The sequence below is a fragment of the Poecilia formosa genome, unplaced genomic scaffold (genome assembly GCF_000485575.1).
Source record: "Poecilia formosa unplaced genomic scaffold, Poecilia_formosa-5.1.2 Scaffold127, whole genome shotgun sequence".
NCBI classification, from domain to species: Eukaryota; Metazoa; Chordata; class Actinopteri; order Cyprinodontiformes; family Poeciliidae; genus Poecilia; species Poecilia formosa.
Window position 1 is genome coordinate 1,093,984 of NW_006800066.1, and position 24,149 is coordinate 1,118,132.

Consider the following 24,149-nt stretch of genomic DNA (forward strand, 5'->3'; position numbering starts at 1 on the left):
AAACTAACTTATAAGTCACTTTTCAGCAAGATATAGGAGCTTGTTTGAAGTAAATAATTCTATAGTATTGATAAATAAAGTACTAGTTCCACTAGCAGATTATTTCACTTATAACAAGGCTATTTTCCTACATAACAGGTGAAATAATCTGCCAGTGGAACTAGTACTTTATTTATCAATACTATAGAATTATTTACTTCAAACAAGCTCCTATATCTTGCTGAAAAGTTACTTATAAGTTAGTTTTGTCTTATTTCAAGTGTTCAAGATATTTGCCCTAGAAACTAGCCAAAAATACTTGGTAAGAGTTTGTGTTTTTGCATTGCAAAAGGTATTTATTTTTAAGTCATACATCTGTTTATGTAGAAATGAAAGAACATTTTGAATAATAAATGTGGCCCTGTTTATTCTCGAGCAAGAACAACCTGTATTAGGTCAAAACTAAAACATTAAGGTTGCCTCATAAAAACCTCTAATTAGCCAGTATAATATCTTGAGTTGGATTTTGTGGCTATAAATGCAGCATATTAATTTCATACATTAATATAGGTCACTAAAGCCAGCAAGTTATAGTGGGAAATTATGAATCTGCAGCCTTTTCCTGCTGCTATCCCTCATTGTTTCAGCAGCTTTGTGTGGCACAGATAACCCACCATACAAGGGCACGTCAAAGAAGGCCGAAGCATGTGTAGACTCATGAGACCAAACCCAGAAGGTTTGTGGCAGACAGGCTTAATGCATACCGAAGCTGCGGTTACACACACACACACACACCTCACCCTTTTCTGTCTTCTTCGTGCCTGACCTGAATATTTCAATTCGAAATTACAGAAAAGTGTAGTTTTTTTTTCTTAAATGGCAAGATATGAGGACGTATTTACGCAAATATTTCTAAATTCAATAAAATGTTTCTGTTTTAATTTCGGAATACAAACAAAGTTCCCCTATTTTGATTTCATGTAGATTTCCACAATACCTCTCCAGTCCCTCAGGGGGCGCCAAAGCTCTCTAAGGAATCATACTTACGTGTTTATCCATACTCAAATTTTTTTTCTTTGGGATAAGATAAACATAAAAGTTCCACAACATATATATTTTTTTCTAAATTGTACTTTATTTTCTTTTAAAGACATATGTTTTAAAACAGCAATTGTAGAGAATAAATAAAGAAAAATGTTTTTTTGTTACTTCCATAGGTACATTTATGCAATTAAAAACTCTATAATAATTGTGTTCATTGCTGTAAAGACCACAGGAATCTTCTCTTTCCCCCTCCCCCTCTTCATAAATAAAAAATGAAAGAAACTTTCACATCACCCCCGCAATCGAATGGATTACCAAATAAATTAAACGTAAAAAATCAAGATAGAAAAATTCCCAGCCCTTCCTTCCGTTTTGTTTTATTTTTAAACGTAGTGGCAGCAGAGAGTGTTACTTTGAGAAGTTTTTAAGTCCTCCATTTTTAAACCAAGGTATATACAGCGAGAGGAAATCCATGTCGCTTCCACTTTTAACCACTCCATGTTTTTACTTTACTTATAATTAATAAAACTAACTCTACATAACAATATTACCAATGGCAATCATACAGAATAGTATTTTCTTCTGTCGCCGACTGTGTAGACTGGCCTTTTCTTGGCGCCATAGACCACAAATCACACTATACATTAGAACCCTGTTCAGTAGAATAACATCATTGATATGCTTTTTTTTTTCTTAACATGTATATCTTGTTGCCGACGATAGAGTATGTACATAATATAAATGGATCCAGCTGTGGAATGATAGGAACTCTGGAGCACTTCGGATACTGTGTGGATGCGGAGTCTGTCGATGAGTTTGTTGCTGGCTTTACAGCGGTTAATGTTGTTTCTGTAAGCACAAACACGGGATACTGCTTGTTGTGAAGTGTTGCTCCTGTGCTATACGGTTGGTCAAAACAACCAAACAAGGCTGGGACGTCCCCCAAGTGGTTTTCTTGATTGACTTCTTACGTTGTCCTGAAAATTAAGAAGGAGAAGGAGAAGAAAAAAAAAAAAGAGGATTTTGTTAAACCAAATCACAAAAATCAATCATTGTATTTTTTTTTTTTAAGATTAGAAATCTTGCAATACACACGGGACAGTCATTCTGCTGCAAATGTGCTCACAATCTTAATCATCTCATCTCCTAAGCAAGGCAGCTTATTTCAACACATGCAGGGTAGGAATTCTGGTAGGAATCAGCTCTTCACAGTTTAGAAAATTGCCCCGTATAGATTATTATAGCTCAAATTATGTTGTACTGTTATCATCAGTTTACACTGAACATCTCCAACAGTCCGTGATAGAGGATGTCTCAAAAACAAGATTAGTTTTCACTCCAATCATGGGACTAATTCAGGATTAAAGCAGCATGAGTAGATAAAGCAGAACAAATATTTAAACCCTTTGAGAAACACTGATCCTTTCACTTTTATATGCATACAAGATAAAAATATTACACATGAAACATAGGAAGAATGCTAAGAAAATTAATACAGGGTATTTGTAATCTGAACAAATGGTTCTTCCTGAACCAAGATGTAGAAAATTTAACATGTCAGGAGTCTGGACCGCTTATTAAAATTAAGTTTGTTGTTGCCGAGTCTCTGAGGAGTTGTGATGAGCCTCATTTATCCTGCTAAATGTTCTTGTTCCGCATAAATTCAGAATTTAAATACAGTAAATTTAGAGCAAAATCAGAATCTTGAAAAACAAAAGGATTTCATAAAATCGAACCGATAGAAGATTGAAAGAAAAGGTTTGGCAAATTAAAGACGATGGATGTCAATTAAATGTAAATAATTGTAACGACAGCATTTACTCTTTGAAATTAAACAAAACTTTTAGATAACTAAAAAATTAATGAAATCAAATGTCTTTTCAATTCTGCATTCCCATATTTATTCAGACGTGCTACGAGTTTCTACAGATTTTTTATATGCAATAATTCCAAAGTTTTCCAGACACAACTTCACAGAATTAAGCTTACAATATAAAATAAAGTTCAAAATTTACTAAAAATGAAATGACGAATGAATGCAGGCTACAAGAAAGGAAGAAAAGGATGGATAAACACAAAGAAAGAAAAACATGAGAAAGGAATGACAGAAGAAAGTGAAAACGAAAAAGAAAAGGACACGAGCAAAGGAGGGAGGAAGAAACTGAAAGAAGCACACAAGGAAAAATATAATGAAGGACTGAACACTGCCTGCAAAAACTAAAACCTTACCAAGTTGGTCTAGTTTTAGTGCAAATATCTTAATACGCTTAAAACAAAAAACAAAATCAGACGTAACCTTTCAGAAAGATAAAAAGGCTCGTTTTACATTAATATTGATTAAGAAGTACGAGCTCCACTGGAAGATTATTTCTCTTATAACATGGGAAAAAATATTGTTATAAGTGAAATACTCCGCAAGTCAAGACAAGTACTTTGTCATCAATATTAAGGGATTATTTACTCAAAACAAACTCTTATATCTTGCTGAAAAGTTGCTTCTTCGTTTTGTTTCATTTCAAGCGTACCAAGATAACTGGACAAAGAACTAGACCAAAATTACTTAGTAAGATTGTTTTTTTTTTGCAGTGGAGAGAATAAAACAAAGTGAGGATGGAGGGATGAAGAAAGGAACAACACAAAAAAGGAGAAAGGAAAGAAAAAGAAATGTAAAAGGGAGAGGAAGGCTACAAAGATGGAGAGATATAAGTAAGGACACAAGAAGATAAAGGAAAATATAAATGTTTTTTTTTTTTTTCACACTTTGCCAAACACTGAAAACGCAGAAATTGATTTCCATACTCTTTATGGCTGCTACGTTTCAGAGCGCCTAAAATAGTGGTATCAGTGTCACCATACGATCACAGGCTCACACCGACCCGGTGCCTATTTTTAGCGTGTATGACTTATGATTTCTTATTCATTTGGAGCCCCAGAATTCCTACAGAGGAATGCAGCTTTTCAGCCAGCAGCACAGAAACCAAACAGCTTCACCTGAAACCTCCTAAAACCAGGTCAACACCTCACAGCACATCCACACACTCATATGAACAGCAGGAGTGCTTTTTCCACATCTATCAAATATATATATGAAACAAAAAACAACATAACCACATTTAGGTTTGATTTCACACACAAACACTAAGCTCTGAACCACCTTACAGGGTCACATTTAGGACATTTTAAGTCGTACGGAAACCCAACGAAGCTCAGGCACAAAAAAAAAAGTCACTTGGAAATAAGTTACACCAAGACCAACAAAATCCAGCACAACTACCACACTAAAACAGAAAGGAGATGTAAGAATGATAATCATGACAGACGAAAATAAAACTATTAAAAACCAAAAAAAATAAAAAAAAAATGTTTGGAGAGAAAATCTAAAAGCTTTATATTTGATACCTAATGTTTTTTTTTTAACAAAAAAAAAAAATGTCATGATAATCAGTTACTTACAGATGCTTAGGTAAAGTGACATTTATCAATCAGTATTTTGCAAGGATATAAAATCAAAATATATCAGGACAAAAATAATTTTAAAAGGAAACTCACAACGCACCAAACACAGTTCACGGTCGCCACTGTAACCCGCCATGCGGTTCAGCATGGCGAATCAAGGCAACGGCCCAAAAATAACAAGAATTAAACAAAACTGCTAATGGCAACCATCACAGGCAATATCGCCACAGCAACCAACACAGGCCATTAAACTTACGACGCTCTGAGAAGGAAGGGGGCGGGGTTTAGCGACGAACGTCTCCATGATATACGTTTGGCGGTACAGTCTTGAGAGTGTTTGTTTTTTTTTTACAACTTTTTTTTTGTTTGTTTTTGCAGGAAAAAATTGCACGTCGCACAGCACAAAAACAATAAATAACAAAAATAAAAGAAAAAATTAATGATGGACAGCAGTTAACATTCAACCCTGTGACAGAACAGCGGTTAGACAGAACATTTAAAACAGAGTGAAAATCTCACTTTCTGCATCTTTCACACATCAAAGGTATCTTGTAGATGTTTTCAAGGTGATGCCCACACCATTAAAGTTAATCTACTCAGTTGTCATTGACTTCCTGCAGTATTTGAAGTGTGGGCTCCAAATTACAGCCACTTTGTATCCCTAATTCTCCCCACTCTCATTTCCAGCTGTCACTCAGCCACTGCCAGTCTTTGCGAAGACATTGATTTGCGGTCGCTCACCTCCTTCAGTAAGGCCTGTTGGCGTCCTTGGGCCTCTTCAGCTGCACCTTCAGCCTCTTCATGCCGATCTGGAAGCCGTTCATGGCCTGGATGGCAGTTTGCGCGCTGGACGGGTTGTCAAAGCTCACAAAACCTGAGGTGGAACGCAGACGCTTAAAATGTCAGGAAAGGTTCGCATTATTTATTAAAATCCCTTATCTCCAGCCCTGTTCTTTGTGACTTACCAAAGCATTTACTCTGGTTGGTGGCTCGGTCGACAAAGACCTTTGCAGAAATGACATTTCCGAAGGGCAGGAACATCTGAAGGATCTCCGAGTCGGTGAACTCTTGCGGCAGGTGGTAGATGAAGATGTTGCACCCCTCTGGACCTGTAGGCAAAGAAAAGAGGGTTGACGTATGAATAGCTAATTGAATTTTTCATTTATTAAATCTCTTTTTGAGGTATATCTGGCATTACCTGGCAAAAAAGTGTTTTTACCCCTTATGCTCATATACAATTTCTCAGATATTTATCTATCTGGGAATTTGGATGTGTTGACTATTAACATGTAAAGAAAGTAACTTTAGCCTGAAATAAATGTGCATATTTTCAGCTGGTTTCTTATTGACTTATTTATATAGAGACGTTTTCGACTAAAGCCAATCATTTGTTCATATATTACAACAAACTGTTCTAATGCTTAAAAAGTTTAAAATAAATGCTTTTCATTTGACTTCTTCGCATTCAATTAGCTCAGAGTTCAGCAAACTTTATAACTAAGAGACATTTTTGTTGTTGGTCCAGCTAAAACAAATTAATCTGTTTAGAGTCACAGAAGCTGCATGAAACAAATTTGTCCTCATATTTTGTATTGCTGCATGTTGTATTTTAATACTAGCGTATGTTTGGGACATTTGTAGTTATATCACTGGGACAATGCATCTCTACCTTAATGTATATTGTACATTGTCCCATTTTAAATTATTTGATTCATTTAAAATTATTTTAAAAAAGTGAATTTTTCACAACCAAAAGACAAAAAGTTACTTTAAAAAAAAGAAAGAAAAAAGCAATACTCCTTACACTATCAGTGTTACTCTTTGTTAAAATGTTTTGCACATTTTACATGAATTTTTGTTTACCTTTACATTTTAAAACTAATTCTTTTGCATTTTTGATGAATTGTGGATGATTTAAAGAGCCACAGGTTGCAGATTTCTGAAAAACAATCATTTTTTGGTTTCAGTTCATTATACTGCACAGACTAAGACTCAGTGATCACACTGCTGTGTACTCTAGAAGTGTTATTACCTATATACAGAGTAATTCAGCTTAAATCATTTAGGTGTTTCTGGTGCACTTGTCAAAAGAGTTCAGTCTGTATTTTCATGCACTTAAAGGTCAAAGATTGTGCTCATCTTTGTTTTAACAAAATTATCATATCTACTCCAGCATTCAAGCAGAATCAGTCAAAGTTTACCCTCATATCATGAGCTGTGAAAAAAAAAAAACACAAAACAAACCTCCTTTATCTAAACATGGTTTACAAACCAATGTAAAACATGATAAATGGCTGTTGACCCAAGCTTTTTTTAAAAAAAAAAAAAAAAGAAGCACACACTGCAGTGTTTGTCTAAGATAGTTCTGTTTGAGTTTACCTTCTCTTTGCTGGAGCTGTTGAGGCTGCTGTGGCTGCTGAGCCACCAGGGTGGGCTGGTGGGGGAACGGCTGCCCCACCAGGCTGTAGGCAGCAGGGTAAGTGGCTGATGGAGACGAACAACAGACACAACAAATTTAAACAACGTCGTTCTTCAACAAAACATCCTCAGCAGTTCCATCTCTGCACATAACTGGTGTCTTGTGACTCTGTCGTTAGCATGAATTAGCCTGCAGGGCTAACCTGTGTAGTGCTGCATGCCTGTGTAAGCTTGCTGCAAGGGATCCAGGACCGGACTCTGAGCTGTAACACACAGTCAACAAATGCTCAGTGCACAACAAAATGATTCAGAAATGCTAATCAGGGCACATCAACATGCTCCAAATCACATTTAGGGCCTTAGATTTATTCAGTTAAATCTTAATTAAGCCCTAATGTGCTGCTTCTACAAGCGTTAATAAGTAGCAGCATGAAGCTTTGTAAGCTAATTTACCAATCCACTATCTCCATACCTTGATAGGCATGAACCCCGTTAGTGTAGAGGGTTTCTGTGGCTGACTGGCCATTGGGTGGAGCTGCCACAGAGGGGTAGCTGTTCACCGCGATGGGCGGAGGCAGAGCAGGAACGGGCGTGGCCGCGATGGAGGGAGGAGTGCTGGTACCTGTAGAAAAGTTTAAAGAAAAGAAAGTTTTTCATTTAAAAGGTGACTTATTATGCTTCCTTGAACAAGTCTATAAGCTACACAAAACATGTTCATTACTTTTTTTTTTTGTTGCACAAAATAATTTTTAGATTATGAGATTTTGTTATGGTCAGTTTTCCTTTTTGATTGAGTGTTTTAGGGCCTCTTGTCACTTTAAATCCAAACAAGCTGCTGCTGGCCACGCTGCCCAAACTCAAAGTTTATGCTCACACATGAAAATGGCTGCAAACACACGTGCAATTAAACAACCGTACGTCTTTGAAAAGCAGAAGTGGAGCCTCCCACACAACCAACAAGAATGCAGATAGTGGTTTCTGAATAAAAAGTCAACATTTTCCAGCAGTCATTGAAAACCAGCTGACCAAAGTTGCTGGAGTTCTGCTTGGGATGCTAGGTGACAGGCAGCGCTCCCCTGGTGTTGCCAGGTAACGGGGTCGCTAGGAGAGGGGTAGTACCTGCTGATTTGTCATGTTATATTCAGAAGGTTTTTGAAACAAATAATTTTAATCCAGACATTAACTTACTGCCAAAAGACAGCTGTGTATTTTTTTTTAAAGTGAAACAGATGAAACCCAAATTCATGTACAAAGATGTGAATTTTGCACAATAGGTCCATTTTAAAGTCCTGGTCATTGGGGTCTAATGTGCACAAAACCAACATTGTGAGGACTTTTTTTTGGCTTATTTTTGCACTGAAATTCTCTGGATTATTTTTGAGAATAGTTGTAATACTGTGTACGTTTTCTAAAACGGTTGAATTTTCTTTTTCTTTCCATTATTCTGGAGCTACTTTCCATCGGACTGTAATGGTACAAATTTTTCACCTTGTGAGATTTCACTTCCACGGCTTTTCTGCCTCACTGTTAGCAAACATTTAATCGATACGATCCAGATCAGCAAACTGCTAAAACCTCTGCTTTTAGAGAAGAGCTCAGACTTTCTGATGATCACTTAATCAATATAGTTGATCGTCTTCACCTGCTGCTTTACTCTCTTTATTCTCTAGAGCTAAGAACATTAGTTTTATCCTTCCTTCTGGATTTTTATTTTTAAAAAAATAACGCCACAATGTGATGTGTTGATATTTCTCTGATAGCAACTGTTAAACAACTAATCAAAGACAACAACAATACAAAAATAATGCAGAAATCAAACACACACACATGTGCCGTCCTCTTGGGTCCTACTCTCCTTGTGCATCTGTCCTCATATTTCAAGCAGAAATCTAATTAAGGCCAGCCAGGGCCAGACATCTCTGGCCCTCATTACCTGAGGACGGGGTGATGGATGCAATCGGCGTGGCGATGATGCTGCTGGGGTTGAGCGCGGCGAGCTGCTGCATCTGAACAGCCGCCACCGTGGCAACAGGAGAGAGGTAGGCCGACTGAGCCACCAAGGCCTGCTGCTGCATCAGCTGGAGGGTGAACACAGACACCGGTTTGGGATGAAGACAGAACAAACAAACCAGGCAGGAAAGAACATGTTTGCAATCTCATCAATCTTATGTCTATGTTTTCAAGAGTCCCTCCTTCAAAATACAACTTGTTTAAATATTCCCAACCAACTCCTGGCATGGTGATGTAGGCTTTGAAATCAGGAGTCGGCATGTTTTGAAGGTGACATCTAAACACCCAACACTCTCTGTAGTAACCTGTTCCAGTTTTTCAATCCGTTCGTTTTCTGATCCTTGCAATCAGTCATGAAGGCCACTGGGGGTGAGAAGACGGGTCTCTACACCTGGCTGAATGGTCTCTAGACAGTAAGTGTGTAAATTACACACGATGTAGTTCAAACAAACCCAGCAACCCAGCTTTGATAAAAGTTTGACTTTCAGCAGAGATTTTTGACAGAGTATGAGAATTTATTTATCTGGATCAACGCAGTTTACATGTCATATTCATACTACAATTTTCTGAAATCATATCCTCCAAACATTTGAGTTTTCTAGGTTGTTTGACTGGATTTGTCTGAAACCAAACAGGGTCACGTCATCTCCTCACACCACAAACCAAACAGCCGTAAATGAAGCATAGCTAAAACTATTTGCAATCAATTAGTGGACACAGCCTTGCACCAATTTAAAGAGCGATTTGCAGTTTTTCACCGAGTAAAAACCGTCTAGTTAGTCGAGATCATGTCAATCAAATGGAGCATATCTCATTTAATGAGCTGTGCCTTCCAGAGAGTTTGCTTTATCTCTTTCTGGAACAGATAAGGCCAGTTTCCACTTCAGGAATCTTTCCCACCAACCAGAGCAGTTTCCTTCGGCTGTCTGGGGAGTTGAACAGAGTAAATTCTTCAGCCGATCCCTTACTCTTTTAGAGTATGATCACTTTGGAGAAAAATGCAGTTCCTCATGTAACACCGATTACTTCTCTGGCACAAGTGGCATTAAAAGGGAAGGTTTGCATTGTTTAAAATATTCCAAACTTGTCACCTCTTTGATTAACCTTTGATCGTCATTTTCAGTATGTTTTTTTTCCCTCACACACACACAAGATAGTTAAAATCACAGTCAACAAAAATTTTATATTGACTACAGATTCAGATTTCCACAAAGTTTGCGTTTTTTTTTTTAACTAATGTTTTTAGACTGTGACCGCTTTGAAACCGGAAATACATGAACGGCTGACTCTAAAAGTTATTTCAAATTATTTACTGGTACATGTTTCTGCAAAATTGCTTTAGCTTTTTATACAAATGTTTTATATAGTGGTAGGACTCGATTAAAATTTTTAATCAGGTTAATTGAAATTAATTGCATTTTAATCTAGGACCATATTATCGACAAAATGAGCAACATTTTTAATTCACAAACTGCTTTTGCTGCTAAATTATTGGATAAATAGACAGATAAAATCAACAACAAAGATATTTAGAGTTTTTAATCAGGTTATTCAGCCATCAGATTGGTGCAATGTGCCATTATGCCTCAGTTTTCAAGAGTTTTAGGAAGCACAGATCAGTCATGTAACTTCTTTAAAAAAATCCTTAAACTTAAACTCCTTGAGCGACTCAGTTTAAATGTTTCCAAACAAACGGGAACTTAACAGAGCAACAGGTACAGATGGTGGATGTAGTGAACCTCTTTGTGTTATTATTATTATTTTTTTTATATTCCTGACACAAACAGAATTGAGAAGGAACAACCTGCTCAGTCAGTAACATAACTTACTGAACCAGAACCGCAGATGAAGCACAAACAACAAACAAGCAGGGGGGGAAAATTGATCCTTCAGAATAATCAAGTTATGTCAGAATAAATGGAAGCACGGCTATATTGTGTTCAGTAGATTGTCCACTTATATGTTTTTCTTTTGTTTTAAATAAAACAAACATTAGTGAGGGCAGAGCTTTATATTTCTGATCCACTTACAAACTCCTATTTACCATGCAAATGCTCCTAACAAGCAATTAGCATGCACTCAGAGGGCTAAAGTTACACAGGATGTTTCCCCATTAGTCCGTCTGTCGGGTTATAAGCACGTTCACAAATCAAGGAGCTGCCTCTGCTTATTCTCTGTACAATCAAACATGGCTTCGTCATCCGGCAGGAAAAGACAGAAGACGGAGAACGAAGGAAAGAGAACTGGAACTAAAACTTAGATTGCGTTAGGGATGATTTTGCGTGCAGTGTGTGTGTGTGTGTGTGTGTGTTGCTCACGGCCTGTGTGTAGGCGTTGTAAGCCCCGAGGTGCAGGGTCATGGGACTGATGACCCCCAGCTGAGAGGCCACTTGCTGCATCCGCCTCAGTCCCCGCTCCTTCTCCGAATCGGCAAACTTGACCACCAGGCTGGACGAGGCGCCCTGAGAAAGAGTCATAAAAAAAAACAAAAAAAAAAACACATGGATCTCTCACAGCTAAAAACTCATCCAGTGAGAATAAAACAGAGACTTTTAACATCATGTGATCATCTGAATATTATTAAAAGGTGACAGAAATTGTAGGTTGGTTTTGTGAAACGAATGCACAACATCTGCAGAGTCAGTCAATATTACGGGCGTGTAATTATCAAGCTGCTATGAATCTTCATTTTCCTTCCAAATAAGTGCAATAAATACAGAATGCAGATGAAGACGCAGGCAACAGAGCAGTGAGAGTTCAATAAGTAAAATTTATGTCTTATCGTACACTGATGACGCTCTCCTCTCTAAATCAGTTGCATTGACAAAAAAAAAAAAATCTATGACAATAGATTCCTCTCATAATGTCAGCAGTTCATACCAATCCACAGATTTTAATTTACATAAATCTTCTTTTGTCTTTTTTTTTTTTTTTTTTTTAGATTTTTATTGATTTTAAAAATATATTTAGCTGAAATGTACAGACTTTTATTGCCTGAATAAAATTTTAAACACGGGAAAAACAGAAAATCGTATCAAGTATTTTCAGCCTGGTTTCTTGTGCAAATTGGTATATGTGAAATAAGACAAAACTAACTTTTCAGCAAGAAATATGGGCTTATTTTAAGTCAATACCTCATTAATATTGACAAAAAAAGGTACTAGCAATAAGTGAAATAATCTGCTAGTTTAACAAGATATTATCCCAGATTGTAAATTAAAACATCTTCTTTAAATAGCTGGCACAATTTCATCGATGTTAAGGAATTATTTACTTAAAATAAGCTCATATTTCTTACTTAAAAGTTAGTTTTGTCCTATCTCAAGCATACTAAGATATTTGCACCAGAAACTAAACAAAAATACTTGGTAAGATTTTCTACTTTTGCAGTGAACAAACTGCCTGCATGTGTTGTGTGTGTGCACAAAAATATGGATAAAAATAAATAAATGGTTTAGATTATCAAAGCTCTAGTAGTTTATATTTTAAGACTATTTTAAAATATGTTATTGTCATGATGTCAGGGTATTTTTACTCATAGTTATACCCAGAAAATCACACTGGACCTTGACGTAGAACCAGTTGTACAGTAGGCAAATTAAGGCAGATTCAGAAAATACTGACATGGAAATTATAATTAATGTCACTAATTAACAAGTTAAAGCAGTATTTGATATTACTGGGTTAGTAATGTGACTTTCAGGAGCTACAATTGCTAAAAAAATACATATAGATATATAATCACTGAATTATATTCAATCACTTAGCTGATTGAATATAACCTTTAAACGGGTTGAGTGGCAGGTGTTGCCTGGATCGCTTTTATTACACGAGCAGAAAAGTAACATTAATGTTTTGCCGCTTTTAAACGTTTTGAAATACGAGAGGAATGGTTTTTACAAAATCCTCTGGTGGAGGTTTGCCGCAGTGAAATGATTTCTCGTTCACTTTTGCTCATCATTTGCATGCGGCAGACGAAAGTTCCTTATTGCATCAAATTCTTCTGTTGTTTTCTTTCTTTCTTTCCTTCTGAATTTTTTTCAGTCAACAATCTGACATTGCAACTTTTTGGTGCATGCTTAGCAGTGCACATTGTCATTCTTTGCATAAACAATTTCAATCAAATACAACTAAATTATCAACAGAGCACATGATGGCTAAAACGTGCTTCATTTCTTTCTGTTTGTGATGAGCGGGAGAGTAATTATAAGTGGTGAGTCAACCATGTAGCACATCTAAAAGGAGTGGGTCGCTCTGATATATACTGAGTGTATTTGCTGGGAACTTACAGGTAAGGTGCGACTCCCGTGCAGAGCGTTGATGGCGGCCTGGGCTTCTGCGTTGCTCTGGAACTTTACAAACGCACACCCTGCACGAAACGACACACCGGTGAACACAAACTCACACACACGCATAAGGATCGCAAAACTGCTTCCCTTTAAAAATACATTAGGAGCCGTCTTACATCCAGCGCTCCATCAGTAACCGTGGCGTCGTTAAACACGGTCTGCAGAACATTCATTGCTTCATCAATCATAACCCCGTAAACCACCTAACGCATCATTAGCCATGACCCATAAAACCTATAGGCTCATTAGTCATGCCTCATGCAACAAACGGAGAAAAATCTAGCATCTGTGTCGGAGCTGTCGCCGGACTTTGATTTACACGGCAAATATCATTAGCATTGTTGTTAGTGACAATAGTAATTTATACCAAGAGGAAGGTAATGTGCCTCAGGGGTTACAAACAGTTGAACAAAGTCAATACCACTTCCACATTCCTGGCCCAGAGGCCGGTCTGAATAACCTGGAGTTAAACACACATTTTGTTAGAAAGTCGCTGGAAATTTTGTTGCTTACATCCTACATTTACAAACATCAATCCTTCAATTTGACTCTCATGTAGTTAAACTCTCTCCGAACCAAAGAGAAAATTCGACTGATTTGAGCAGAAACACAACTACTCTGCAGACTCAATGGTCCCCCTGGTAAGGATATAAAAGCCATAGAAGTTAATAACTAGTTATGTGAACTCGGTGAACTTTTTCCTCCTGGACTGCAAAAACACAAAATCTTACCAAGTAATTTTGTCTAGTTTCATGAAACAAGACAAAACTAATTTACAAGCAACATTTCAGCAAGATGTAGCAGCTTGTTTCAAGTCAATAATTCCTGAATACTGATTAAAATACTACTTCTACTGTCAGACAATTTTCACTTACAACATGAGGAAAAACGTCTTGTTTTCTACGTTTTTTAAGATAACCACGGATCAAAATGTTTAATTATTGCTGTGGTTGCTGAAATTTTATTATCTGAATATTGTCAATATGATGTGACACAAAGGTCAGTTTCACATAATTAAAGAACCGGAAATTTAACCCCAATAAAAAATAGGAGTTATTGATTCCTATTATAAGGATTCACAATTTGATCAAGCTGAAAAAGATCAGTATAAATTAAAAAGTTTTATTTACCTTTATTTATTAGAGGTGCCACTGATTGAAGGACCAGTAATTTTGTTAAAAATAAATATTTTGTAGCACTGCGTAACTCTAAGGCGGCATGGCGACGTCATGAGTTTGACAAAAATATTGATCACAATACTTTTTTCGGTGTTTATCACAGTAACAAAAATAGGAATATACACAGTTTATTAACATCTGGTTTTACAAAACGGTGCTACAAAAGGGTGAACGAGTGCAAATATAAATATTTAGTATCATTGAACACAACAGTTCCTAATTTGGCGTACATCTGTATAAATAAAAACAACTGGATTATTCATTTTATCCTTAAATGTTCATTTGTCAGACTGAACGAACTGAGGAAGTATTGCTGAGACAAACCAATGCTCCATTTTCCTGCAGAAATCTTGTCAGACGTGTAAAACTTGTTTTTTTAAAAGTTCATGAAGAGACAGAGAGAGCATTTCAACTTATTATATTTAAAGCAAAGCATATTAGATTGAAGTGTCTTTATTTCTAAGTGTCCCGTTTGGTTTTCAATGTTGCAGTTACCTTTGCTGGTCCCATCAGGCCCACGCAGCACCGTGCACTCCTCTATGCTGCCGAACGGCTCGAACATTTTCCTGACATCAGCATCCGTCTGCTGTTTTCCCAGCATGCCCACAAACAGCTTCCTGTCTTCTGAGGGGAAGGAGGTCGCCAAGATTGGAGGGGACGAAGCAGGAAGGCGCATGTGGGATTAAGAAGAGAGGAGAAGATGTTTTATGAGATTATTACAAGATACATAAATGGAAAAAGCAGAACCGAGGACGCAATGCCCCAGATCGCCACCAGAGTGCAGTAACGAGAGCAGCTCGGCAAACAAACAGCATCTGGCCATGACTCAAATGTTTGTCACCCACTGAGAAGCGGCTCCGTCTGTCTCTGAAGGATCAAACCAGAAATGTATCTGAATGTTGGAGTCCGTCCACAGCAAATCGCCACGTTTTTTTTGTTTTTTTACATTCCTCCACATTATTCTCCTGCACACTGAGACATTAGGAGAGCTCCAGATACAATCAGTCACACGGAGCTGATGTCAGTGTCTGTCGCTCATTTACATACAGCTTTAAATGTCAGCGAGGCTGCAGATGAAAATGTGGTTTGATTAGAAACACCTGCCTGCGTGGAGCTTTGGGTGGGAAGAGTTTAAATGCCAGATAATGAGGCTTACCAGATTTTTTTTTTCAAACCTCAGTCAGATAATCAATGTAAGAAGACAAATACGTGGTGAAATTCATGTTTTCTATTAAGCGCTAGTTTTAAATTTGGCAGTTTTGGGGTTTGGGGGCTTCCCACTGCTTCATTATTGCCAATTGTCTTAATTAGAAAATAATATCAAGTGTTACGTTAAATAAAGCAAATGTGTCTCCATTAAGCTAAAATGCATGATAATTAAACAGCCTGCTGATACTAATCTACTAAAACAGTGTGCTCCCTCGTCTAAAAAGATTAAGATGATGTGTTAAATGTAAACACAAGAATGAAAGCAATGATCTTAAAATGATCCATTGCAGTAAATAATTATATTGCTCTGGTTAGATTGCATAAGTTCATCATATTGATGGGAACTGCCTTTATTTGGCAATTTATACATACAAAAATAACACCAGTGTACAAGTTTCAACTAATGTCAACGATCAAAGCGAAGATAGTTTAACTTCAGCTTAGAGTGAGAGTAAAGAAAGCTAAAGCTTAACTTGACTTTATGGAATGTCGTGTAATAAAAACAGAAACAAAGTCGTATGCAAACAAAATAAGCTTAACAGAAAAGCAAAACAAAAGATCACAAATTACAGTTTTATGGTCAGATGAGACAAAATATACAGAAGTATATTTGGAGGATACAAGGTTAGACTTTCAAAACGTAAAAACACCGTAAACTGTCAAGCCTGGTGGTGGCAGCATTATGCTGTGGTCCTGTTTTTGTTTGTTTGTTTGTTTTTTGTTTTTTTTGTGGGGGTGCGGGGGGAGGTTCTGCCAGTGCAACTGGTGCATTGCACAAAGTGGATGGGATTATAAGACACTGACTGGAGTGGTGCTAACCACAAACCTAAAACTATGGACTTTATGCTCAAAAACGAATCAGTGAAACAACAAACATTTCTGTTAATAGAAATGATCAAATATCCAGCCAGAATTATGAATCCCTGGGACATTGTTATTCTGGTTGTCTAATTGTTCATTATTCTTACTTCATTAGTTAAAGGTTTCTGGTATTTGTCAATGGTTATTTGCATACAGTAAGTATAATTTTGATCCTGTATGGATCTTGTGAAAAATTCAAAGGAATTTTACACTTTTGGAGCCAAATCTGGTTTTAAAAGTTCATTAAAGTAGCAGGTTGTAACATCAGTCTGCCTCCAACAAAAACTGTTCAAATGAAGCATTAAAAGCCCAAAATTATTTTGACATTTATAATATTTCAGCCAGACTGCCACACAAAAATAATCTAACCTTTGGAATCATAAATGCTTTTCTTTAGATTCAAAACAAGGAAGGGTCTCTGAATATTTTACACCATACATTGTTATGGATTAAAGAGTTGAATCAAAGATGCATTGAAACAGGCAGAACCATATTATTTCTTAAAAAGTGAAGAAGGTTTAAGTGAAAAAAAAAAAGATGCAAGTTCAGAAAAGCTGCTGTGCCATGACTTCTGCTGACCACTGAGGAGAACGAGCGTCTCGCACGTTTTCAGCAAAGAGGTCAAAAGCCAGCATCTGTGATGTTATGGGCTACTTTACAAAACTTGGCACCTTCAACTTGCACATCTGTGAAGGCCTCATTAACCCGCTGAGATCAGAGGGAACATGTGTGCATACATATCACTCTGAGACCTGGAGCGACTGCTGCACGCCTTTCTGAGGAGCAACCGTCACAACACGACCATGTTGCTCCTTCACTGAACAATACTGACGAAAAGACTTTAAAAGAAATGTTTAAGATGTTAAATAGATCTTATTTAACATCTAGATTAGCATTAATCAACATTGCTCATATTGGGAGTGAAATTCAACATCTCTGCATTTAAAGCACATCAAAGTCATCTCCGACAGAACGAGCCTGATGCGCAAACATAGCGACACTTTCAAGATATAAGACCTGCAACTCAAACTGTGAGCTGACATTCATGCTAAATTGTTGCCACTTCTTAATACAAAAATGTGCTGATTGTACAAACTGAACTCTGAGTTCCCTTAAATCTAGACCAGCAACTGTCAAGAGATGCTTTTAAACCGTAATAAACGAAACACTAACCAACACTTTGATGTGTAACGACAGCATTTAGCAAAATGTAAAGTTTCAATTGTTGATTTTTGTGTTTTTATGATGTAAAGCACTTTGAACTGCCTTGTTGCTGAAACACAAATGACTGAGTTGATTGATTGACGTAAATACATGCATTTCTTACATGTTTTCCTGGACTTAACTGGTCTTTAAATTAGGTTTTAATTTGATGCTCCACTGCAGAATTTGATAAAACTTTGTTTGCTGTGAGTGAAATGAACTGAACTGGTTTGATAATATATGTTACTTCTGATAATATGATTTTTGTAAAGTTAAAAATGAGGTCCAGATAAATAAGAATCGTGAAGTAAAAAAACAACAACTAAAAACGATTTATTTAGGTGTAAAACAAATATCAGAAATGAAAAATAATGTGGCTGTATTATTTTTTTCTAACTGGGGATGCAGAGTTAAGAGTTAACCACAATTTTATAACTCACGAATCTTATAATTCAAGACGCTTACAGTAACTTAAAGGCGCTGCGGGAATCTCACAACACGAACTGCATGTGACGACAATAAAAACGGCCTTCTAAGAAACAAAACTGGCTAAGTATCAAACATTTATAGCCTCGTTAAACCATGTACAGAGGTGAACTTTTTGGCCTTAATTCTAAAAGGTTTTGAGTAAAAGCGCCACTGTTCATCCGCCCAAAAAACTCAAAATCCGAAATCCACAGACAAGCACAGCGGTGGCAGAGTCATGCTTTGAAATTGATTTTCTTCAGATGAAAATGAGAAATTAGTGAAGGTAAAAGCAATTATAAAAATTAGCTTTATCTTTCAGCTAAAATGCAACACATCAAATTTAACTCAATCTGATACCAATAAAGACTGGAGGAAAAGTGTAGCAGCCTGTTTCAGCCAGCTGACTGGCAGTGCACAGCAACATGTGAGAGAGGTGCAGCACCATGATGCTCGTTAAAAGGAAACCGAAAGAGTGAAATCTATTAAAATAACTAGATTTAACAGATTTGTTCTATGTTGCTTCTTAATTCAGTTTTTTTTTGACAAATCTAATTTGTAAATAAATGTAATTTTAATTAAAGTGTCGTAGCAACAATTGTTGCTTTTCTGTTTTAAATCAAAGCAGTGAGATCAGATTATATGTTTCTGTTTAAAATGTTGGTGTAAATACCTCGATACCATGATACAAAGTAAACAAAATGTGAACATTTTACGTGTCCAGCTCTGGGAAAAAATGAAGCACCCACTGCAGTGAACCCCTTTGAAAACCTCCTGGTTATTCCACCTAATACTGATTTCTGAACTGAGTTAAAACATTAGTATTGTTGCTTCTAAATGAATATGAGCTTGTTCTTTTTTTTAATTATTCGATCTTTTTAGATTTTCTGCTAATAAATACAAAATTTTTGCTTGGAATTTCAGAGACATGTTATCAGTAGTTCATAGAATAAAAGAACAAAGTTAATTTTACTTAAACATAAACCTATAAAGAGTAAAATCAGAGAAACTGATCATTTTGCACTGGTCTTTTCATTTGTATATCTGATTTTTGCTGTGCAATAATATATTTTGTCCATGTTTAACCTGCTAACTGACTTGCTAATGTTTGTATTTTTAGGCGATGGGTTTCTGAGTGGGAATAGGTAACCCTTACCCCCTCTGCTCTCGCTGTCCGCCGGCTTCACCTGGATCGGGCGGTTCATCTACAAAGAGAAGCAGAACAGAAACGGGTCAGCATGCAAACAGTTAAATGGAGAAAAACATTTGGAAACAAATGCCATTAACTGTTTTCAGCATGACATTTACTCAAAAACATAAATGACTTTTCTGTCATTTTCACAAAATACAATCCTTAAGTTATTCGTCATGCAAAATAATTACTATTGACGTATATAAAGATGCATGTTTTGTACACTTCTCCTGTATATTTTCTCTTCCCACTTCCCCTTGCAGACCACAGCTGACACAGATATGTGTCATATTACATTTGCAGTGTCATACAGCTCCCTCTTCCTCTCCCCGCCCCTCTCTTTCTCTCTCTCTCTCTCAGAATCTGCTCTAATCCTGCCGTGGACCCCACACAAAAAGAAAAAAAAAAAAAACAGGAAAAGCACACACCCACGCGGGATTGGGGAAGTGATAAGATTAAGAACACTCGCCAGCTAATCTGGATTAAAGGAGCACACAGCAGCAGAACACAGAGAGTTTCTGAGCCCGACGGAGAGGCAGAGATGGATGGAAAGATAGCCGTAAAAACAAATAAGAGGAAACGAGGAGACCACCCAACACTGACATGAATTAGCTAACCTTTTCATAATTCATTAAGAGCCAAGCTGCTGAAATGCCATTTCTCCTTCACCTCTCTATTGTCCCATTTAACTAAAGCTCTGTGTGAAATTGTGCACACGTCAGTCCCTTTACAAGCTTGCCCTTCAAATGTATGGAGCATGAAAACGGTGAAAAGAGGTAGTGAATGAAACTAAGACAAAGAATGAACAAGAAAGGGCAGAAAGGGGAGAAGGGCGGGATTGGGAGGGATTGAAGGGAACAGAAAGGAGCATATGGAGCAAAGGAGGCCGGTGGGGGAGGTGCAAGCGAAGAAGGAGGGACAAGTCGAGGTGAGAGCAACAGAGTGACACTCTGTTAACCGTGGCTTAATGAAGGTCTTAATTATGGGGCTGGTGACATTTCAGCCAGTCACTGATCCCATGCCACCGATTGATCTGCTGTGATCGGTCACCGGGAGATGATATCGATCTGTTCAGCAGTCGCGATCCCGCCGGCAGGACCCGCATGAACAAACATCTCTGAGCTCCTGCCCCGCTGACCCCAGCCGACCGAAACACCAGCAGAGCTCTCCTGCATCTCCGTCATCAAGAACGTCCAATTGATCACACCAATTAATGGGATGATGGAGGGGGGTGAGAGACGTCTTCAAATGAGTCAGACGAATGGAGGTTCGCTCCTGTACTCTCTGATTTCTGGTTAAAATTATTAGCAAAGTGCTGTTTGGTGTATCACTTGGTAGAATGAGAGGGTTCTCCACTGTTTACCACTGGAAAAAAGTCACTCGTTATTCAGCCTGCACACCTACAACACACATTTACTGCATTTGCTTCTACATTTGTTCATTTAAAAATTTGATTCATTGTTTTAAACCTATTCTTTTGACTTACATGGTTTTTAGATGAAGAGAAGCTTTAGAAAAGCAGTTGAATTTCTGTGTTTTTATGTATTGATTATTTACTTATTCATTTATAATCAGTCATATTGAATCACTTACATCACTCTTAGGTGTATATATATATAAAAAAAAAAATCCCTTCTCACCCTCCGCGGGTGGTCTCTCTCTCTTTCATCCTCTGAGCTCGGGTCCTCTACCAGAGGCCTGGGAGCTTGAGGGTTCTGCGCAGTATCTTGGCTGTGCCTAGAACTGCACATTTCTGGACTGAGATGTCTGATGTTGTTCCTGGGATCTGTTTGAGCCACTGCTCCAGTTTGGGGGTGACTGCCCCGAGGGCCCCTATGACCACAGGCACCACTGTGGTCTTCACCTTCCAGGCCTTCTCCAGTTCCTCTCTGAGGCCCTGGTATTTCTCCAGTTTCTCATGCTCCTTTTTCCTGATGTTGTGGTCACTTGGTATTGCTACATCCACCACAACGGCTTTCCTCTGTTCTTTATCCACCACCACAATGTCCGGTTGGTTCGCCATTACCATCTTGTCTGTCTGGATCTGGAAGTCCCACAGGATCTTAGCTCGGTCATTCTCCACCACCTTTGGGGGTGTTCCCCACTTTGACCTCGGGGCTTCCAGTCCATATTCGGCACAGATGTTCCTGTACACTATGCCTGCCACTTGGTTATGTCGTTCCATGTACGCTTTCCCTGCCAGCATCTTGCACCCTGCTGTTATGTGCTGGACTGTCTGAGGCCTCCTTGCACAACCTACACCTTGGGTCTTGTCTGGTGTGGTAGATCTGAGCCTCTATTGCTCTGGTGTTTAGAGCAATATATATATATAAAATACATATATATATAAAAATACATATATGTCTTATATATGTATTATTAATATTTAACATCTTGGATGGAGTAGCTTGTCAGCAATTCCCCCTTGGGGATCAATGAAGCACATTCTATTCTATTAGCATTTCTCTTATAGTTTGTCAGAACAACAAGTGCAGATTCAGTTTAAGCTGTGAAATTTTTTGCTCTTGTCCTAAAACACAATTTTGTAATTTCCTGTTCAATGCCAACACAGTGCTTTTGTTAGCTTGGACTAAACAGAATCTGTCAGACTATTAAAAAAATAGATTATATTTTTTTCCCCATCTCTGTTAGATAAACAGATGTTATCTGTAGAATTAGGGTGCAATAGAGAATCTGATTTTAGTTGTGTTATTCTTATTTCCATCCTAAACAGCTACTTTTCATTTTAATTGAGCAGCTAGCTGTGCTGCAATGCTAACACACTAGCATGTTTGTAATCACAGGCTGTAGGAAAAAAAAGTCCTCATTTGTATTCATCTTTATTAAACACACAGTTTTCTATTTTTTATGATCTTTGGAAACAACAAGTGGGAGATTCTACGTCTGCTGTGTTATTCTCATTACAGAAACTTTTTGTTATACAGCTAGCTAACACGCTAGCATGTTTGTAAACTGGAATAATTAGATTGTGGGAAAAACAATAATCTTATTTTATCTATTATGTTAAAAATATTTTTTATGGAGGTTGAAAACTTGGATAAATATTTACCTTCAGTCTGTATTCTTAGGAAACTATAAACAGAGATTCAGTCTTTGCTCTGTTTTTTTTTTTAAATTGCTACTTTTTTGTCATCCTGTAGCAGCTAGCTATGCAGCAGTACCAGCTTGTATATGACCTGAAACACACAGATTGTTATTTTAAAAATATGTATAGTTATTTTTAAACCCATCCAGTATTTATCTTTAACTATAGTCCTTTTTTTAGGATAACTGTGAATTCAGTTTCAGTTTTGCTAGTTTTATTACTGTCAAAAACTGTGCACTGGTCACATAATTAAGGGGTCATTTTGTATCTGCTTAACATATCTTTATCATTTATAATATTTGAGACAAATAGTTTCAGCTGTGTTGTTTTTATTTCTGTACTGAAGTGCTATTTCTGTAGAAACAAGCTGTGCTCCAACACTGATGCTAATTCTGCTGTTGCTTGCGTTAGCATCTGTGTTTCTGTTTCTAATAATGAATGTATTTACTGAATTCATTTGCTAAATCCTTCAGCCACCACAAGGGGGGACTGCACCCATGATTGCTCCCTAATTTTAATAATCTAATGTTTGAAAGAAACTGTCTTAATCTGAAACAAAGATTCTAACAAACACAACTTCACATTGAGGTAGATGTTCTAACCTTATGACTTTAGTTTATATGACAACTTTGATTGATGCAATGGAAAATAAAACATCCCTCATCCAATATTTTACCGCAGGCTGCCAAACAGCAAAGGCAGCGGTGGCGCTGATAAGGAGAGGAGCAGCAGATGGCTCAGGAGATTGGAATTAGAATATACAAGAGGGAAAACAGGGAGAAGTGGAGGCCATAAAGGCTGCACCACTTCAGATCAGCACAGCAAATAGGGTTACCCTGAGCAACATGGGGAAGAGATGCATGGAAAGGAAAAAAAAATAAGAAAAACAAAAACGAGAAGGACAAAAGGTGCCTCGAGGTCAAGAGATGGTGGGATTAGATGTTTAAGGGTGAAGAAAAGGGAGGGGGAAAAATGAAAGACATACATTAAAAGAAAAATGAAGAGATGATGGAGGGAGCGCTGATGCCTGTTGAATGCTGGCGCTGCCTTGAGAGCAGATGCAGGAGCAGGGAGGAAAAAATATCTCTCTCTAAGCCTGAACCGCTAACACACACTTTACAGTAATTTGCTCTCTCCCTCCTCCTCCTCCTGTTGCTCCCATCCCCTCCCCTCGGCTTGTTTACAAAAACAGTCCCATACTGAGCACACAGGCAACACAGAAGCAAAATAATAATAATAAAAAAAACCTGATCAAAAACTCCATTATACAAGTGTGTTTTCGCCACTTGATTTTTTTTTCTTCACACCGTCTCCAAACATTACATGCGATCATCCTCCAACCGAACAAACAGTTTCTGCTCAAATACACGCAGCTCGCCTCGCATGATGTATCTGGGGGATTTGACGTGGATTACGACATATTAAATTCACGGATTATCCAATCAAATCATAGCGATGATTACCAGCATGACCACCACACCCATGCAATCCACGGTGACAAACACAAAGGTGCGGCAATCTCTGTTTTCTCACATAAATGGGTTTCAGACAGAAGTGGAGTCGAGCAACAATGACATTTTTCTCACCCTGCTGATCATTACCTCTGTTTTTTTTTCTTTAGCAACAATGACATTTTTCTCACCCTGCTGATCATTACCTGTGTTTTTTTTTTCTTTTTG

General features: G+C 37.5%; 1 protein-coding gene across 4 annotated transcripts in view; it reads right to left on the reverse strand.

Moving 5' to 3' along the window:
* Nucleotides 1-1,705: 1,705 nt before the first annotated feature.
* The window catches only part of LOC103144465 (CUGBP Elav-like family member 3), a 42,650-nt gene continuing 20,206 nt past the window's right edge, over nt 1,706-24,149 (reverse strand). For 2 of the 4 annotated variants that reach the window (XM_016676105.1, XM_007561471.2), the window contains exons 4-14: nt 19,329-19,377; nt 14,930-15,058; nt 13,197-13,276; nt 11,226-11,369; nt 8,831-8,975; nt 7,370-7,519; nt 7,101-7,160; nt 6,859-6,963; nt 5,445-5,588; nt 5,221-5,353; nt 1,706-2,000 (exon numbers count right to left, since the gene is read on the reverse strand). In XM_016676105.1, coding sequence (XP_016531591.1) covers nt 5,226-5,353; nt 5,445-5,588; nt 6,859-6,963; nt 7,101-7,160; nt 7,370-7,519; nt 8,831-8,975; nt 11,226-11,369; nt 13,197-13,276; nt 14,930-15,058; nt 19,329-19,377 — 1,134 coding nt within the window. In that variant the 3' untranslated portion in view covers nt 1,706-2,000; nt 5,221-5,225. Of the gene's footprint in view, nt 2,001-5,216; nt 5,354-5,444; nt 5,589-6,858; nt 6,964-7,100; nt 7,161-7,369; nt 7,520-8,830; nt 8,976-11,225; nt 11,370-13,196; nt 13,277-14,929; nt 15,059-19,328; nt 19,378-24,149 lie in introns of those variants that run through there. The other 2 variants (XM_007561472.2, XM_016676106.1) reach the window with 2 other exon arrangements.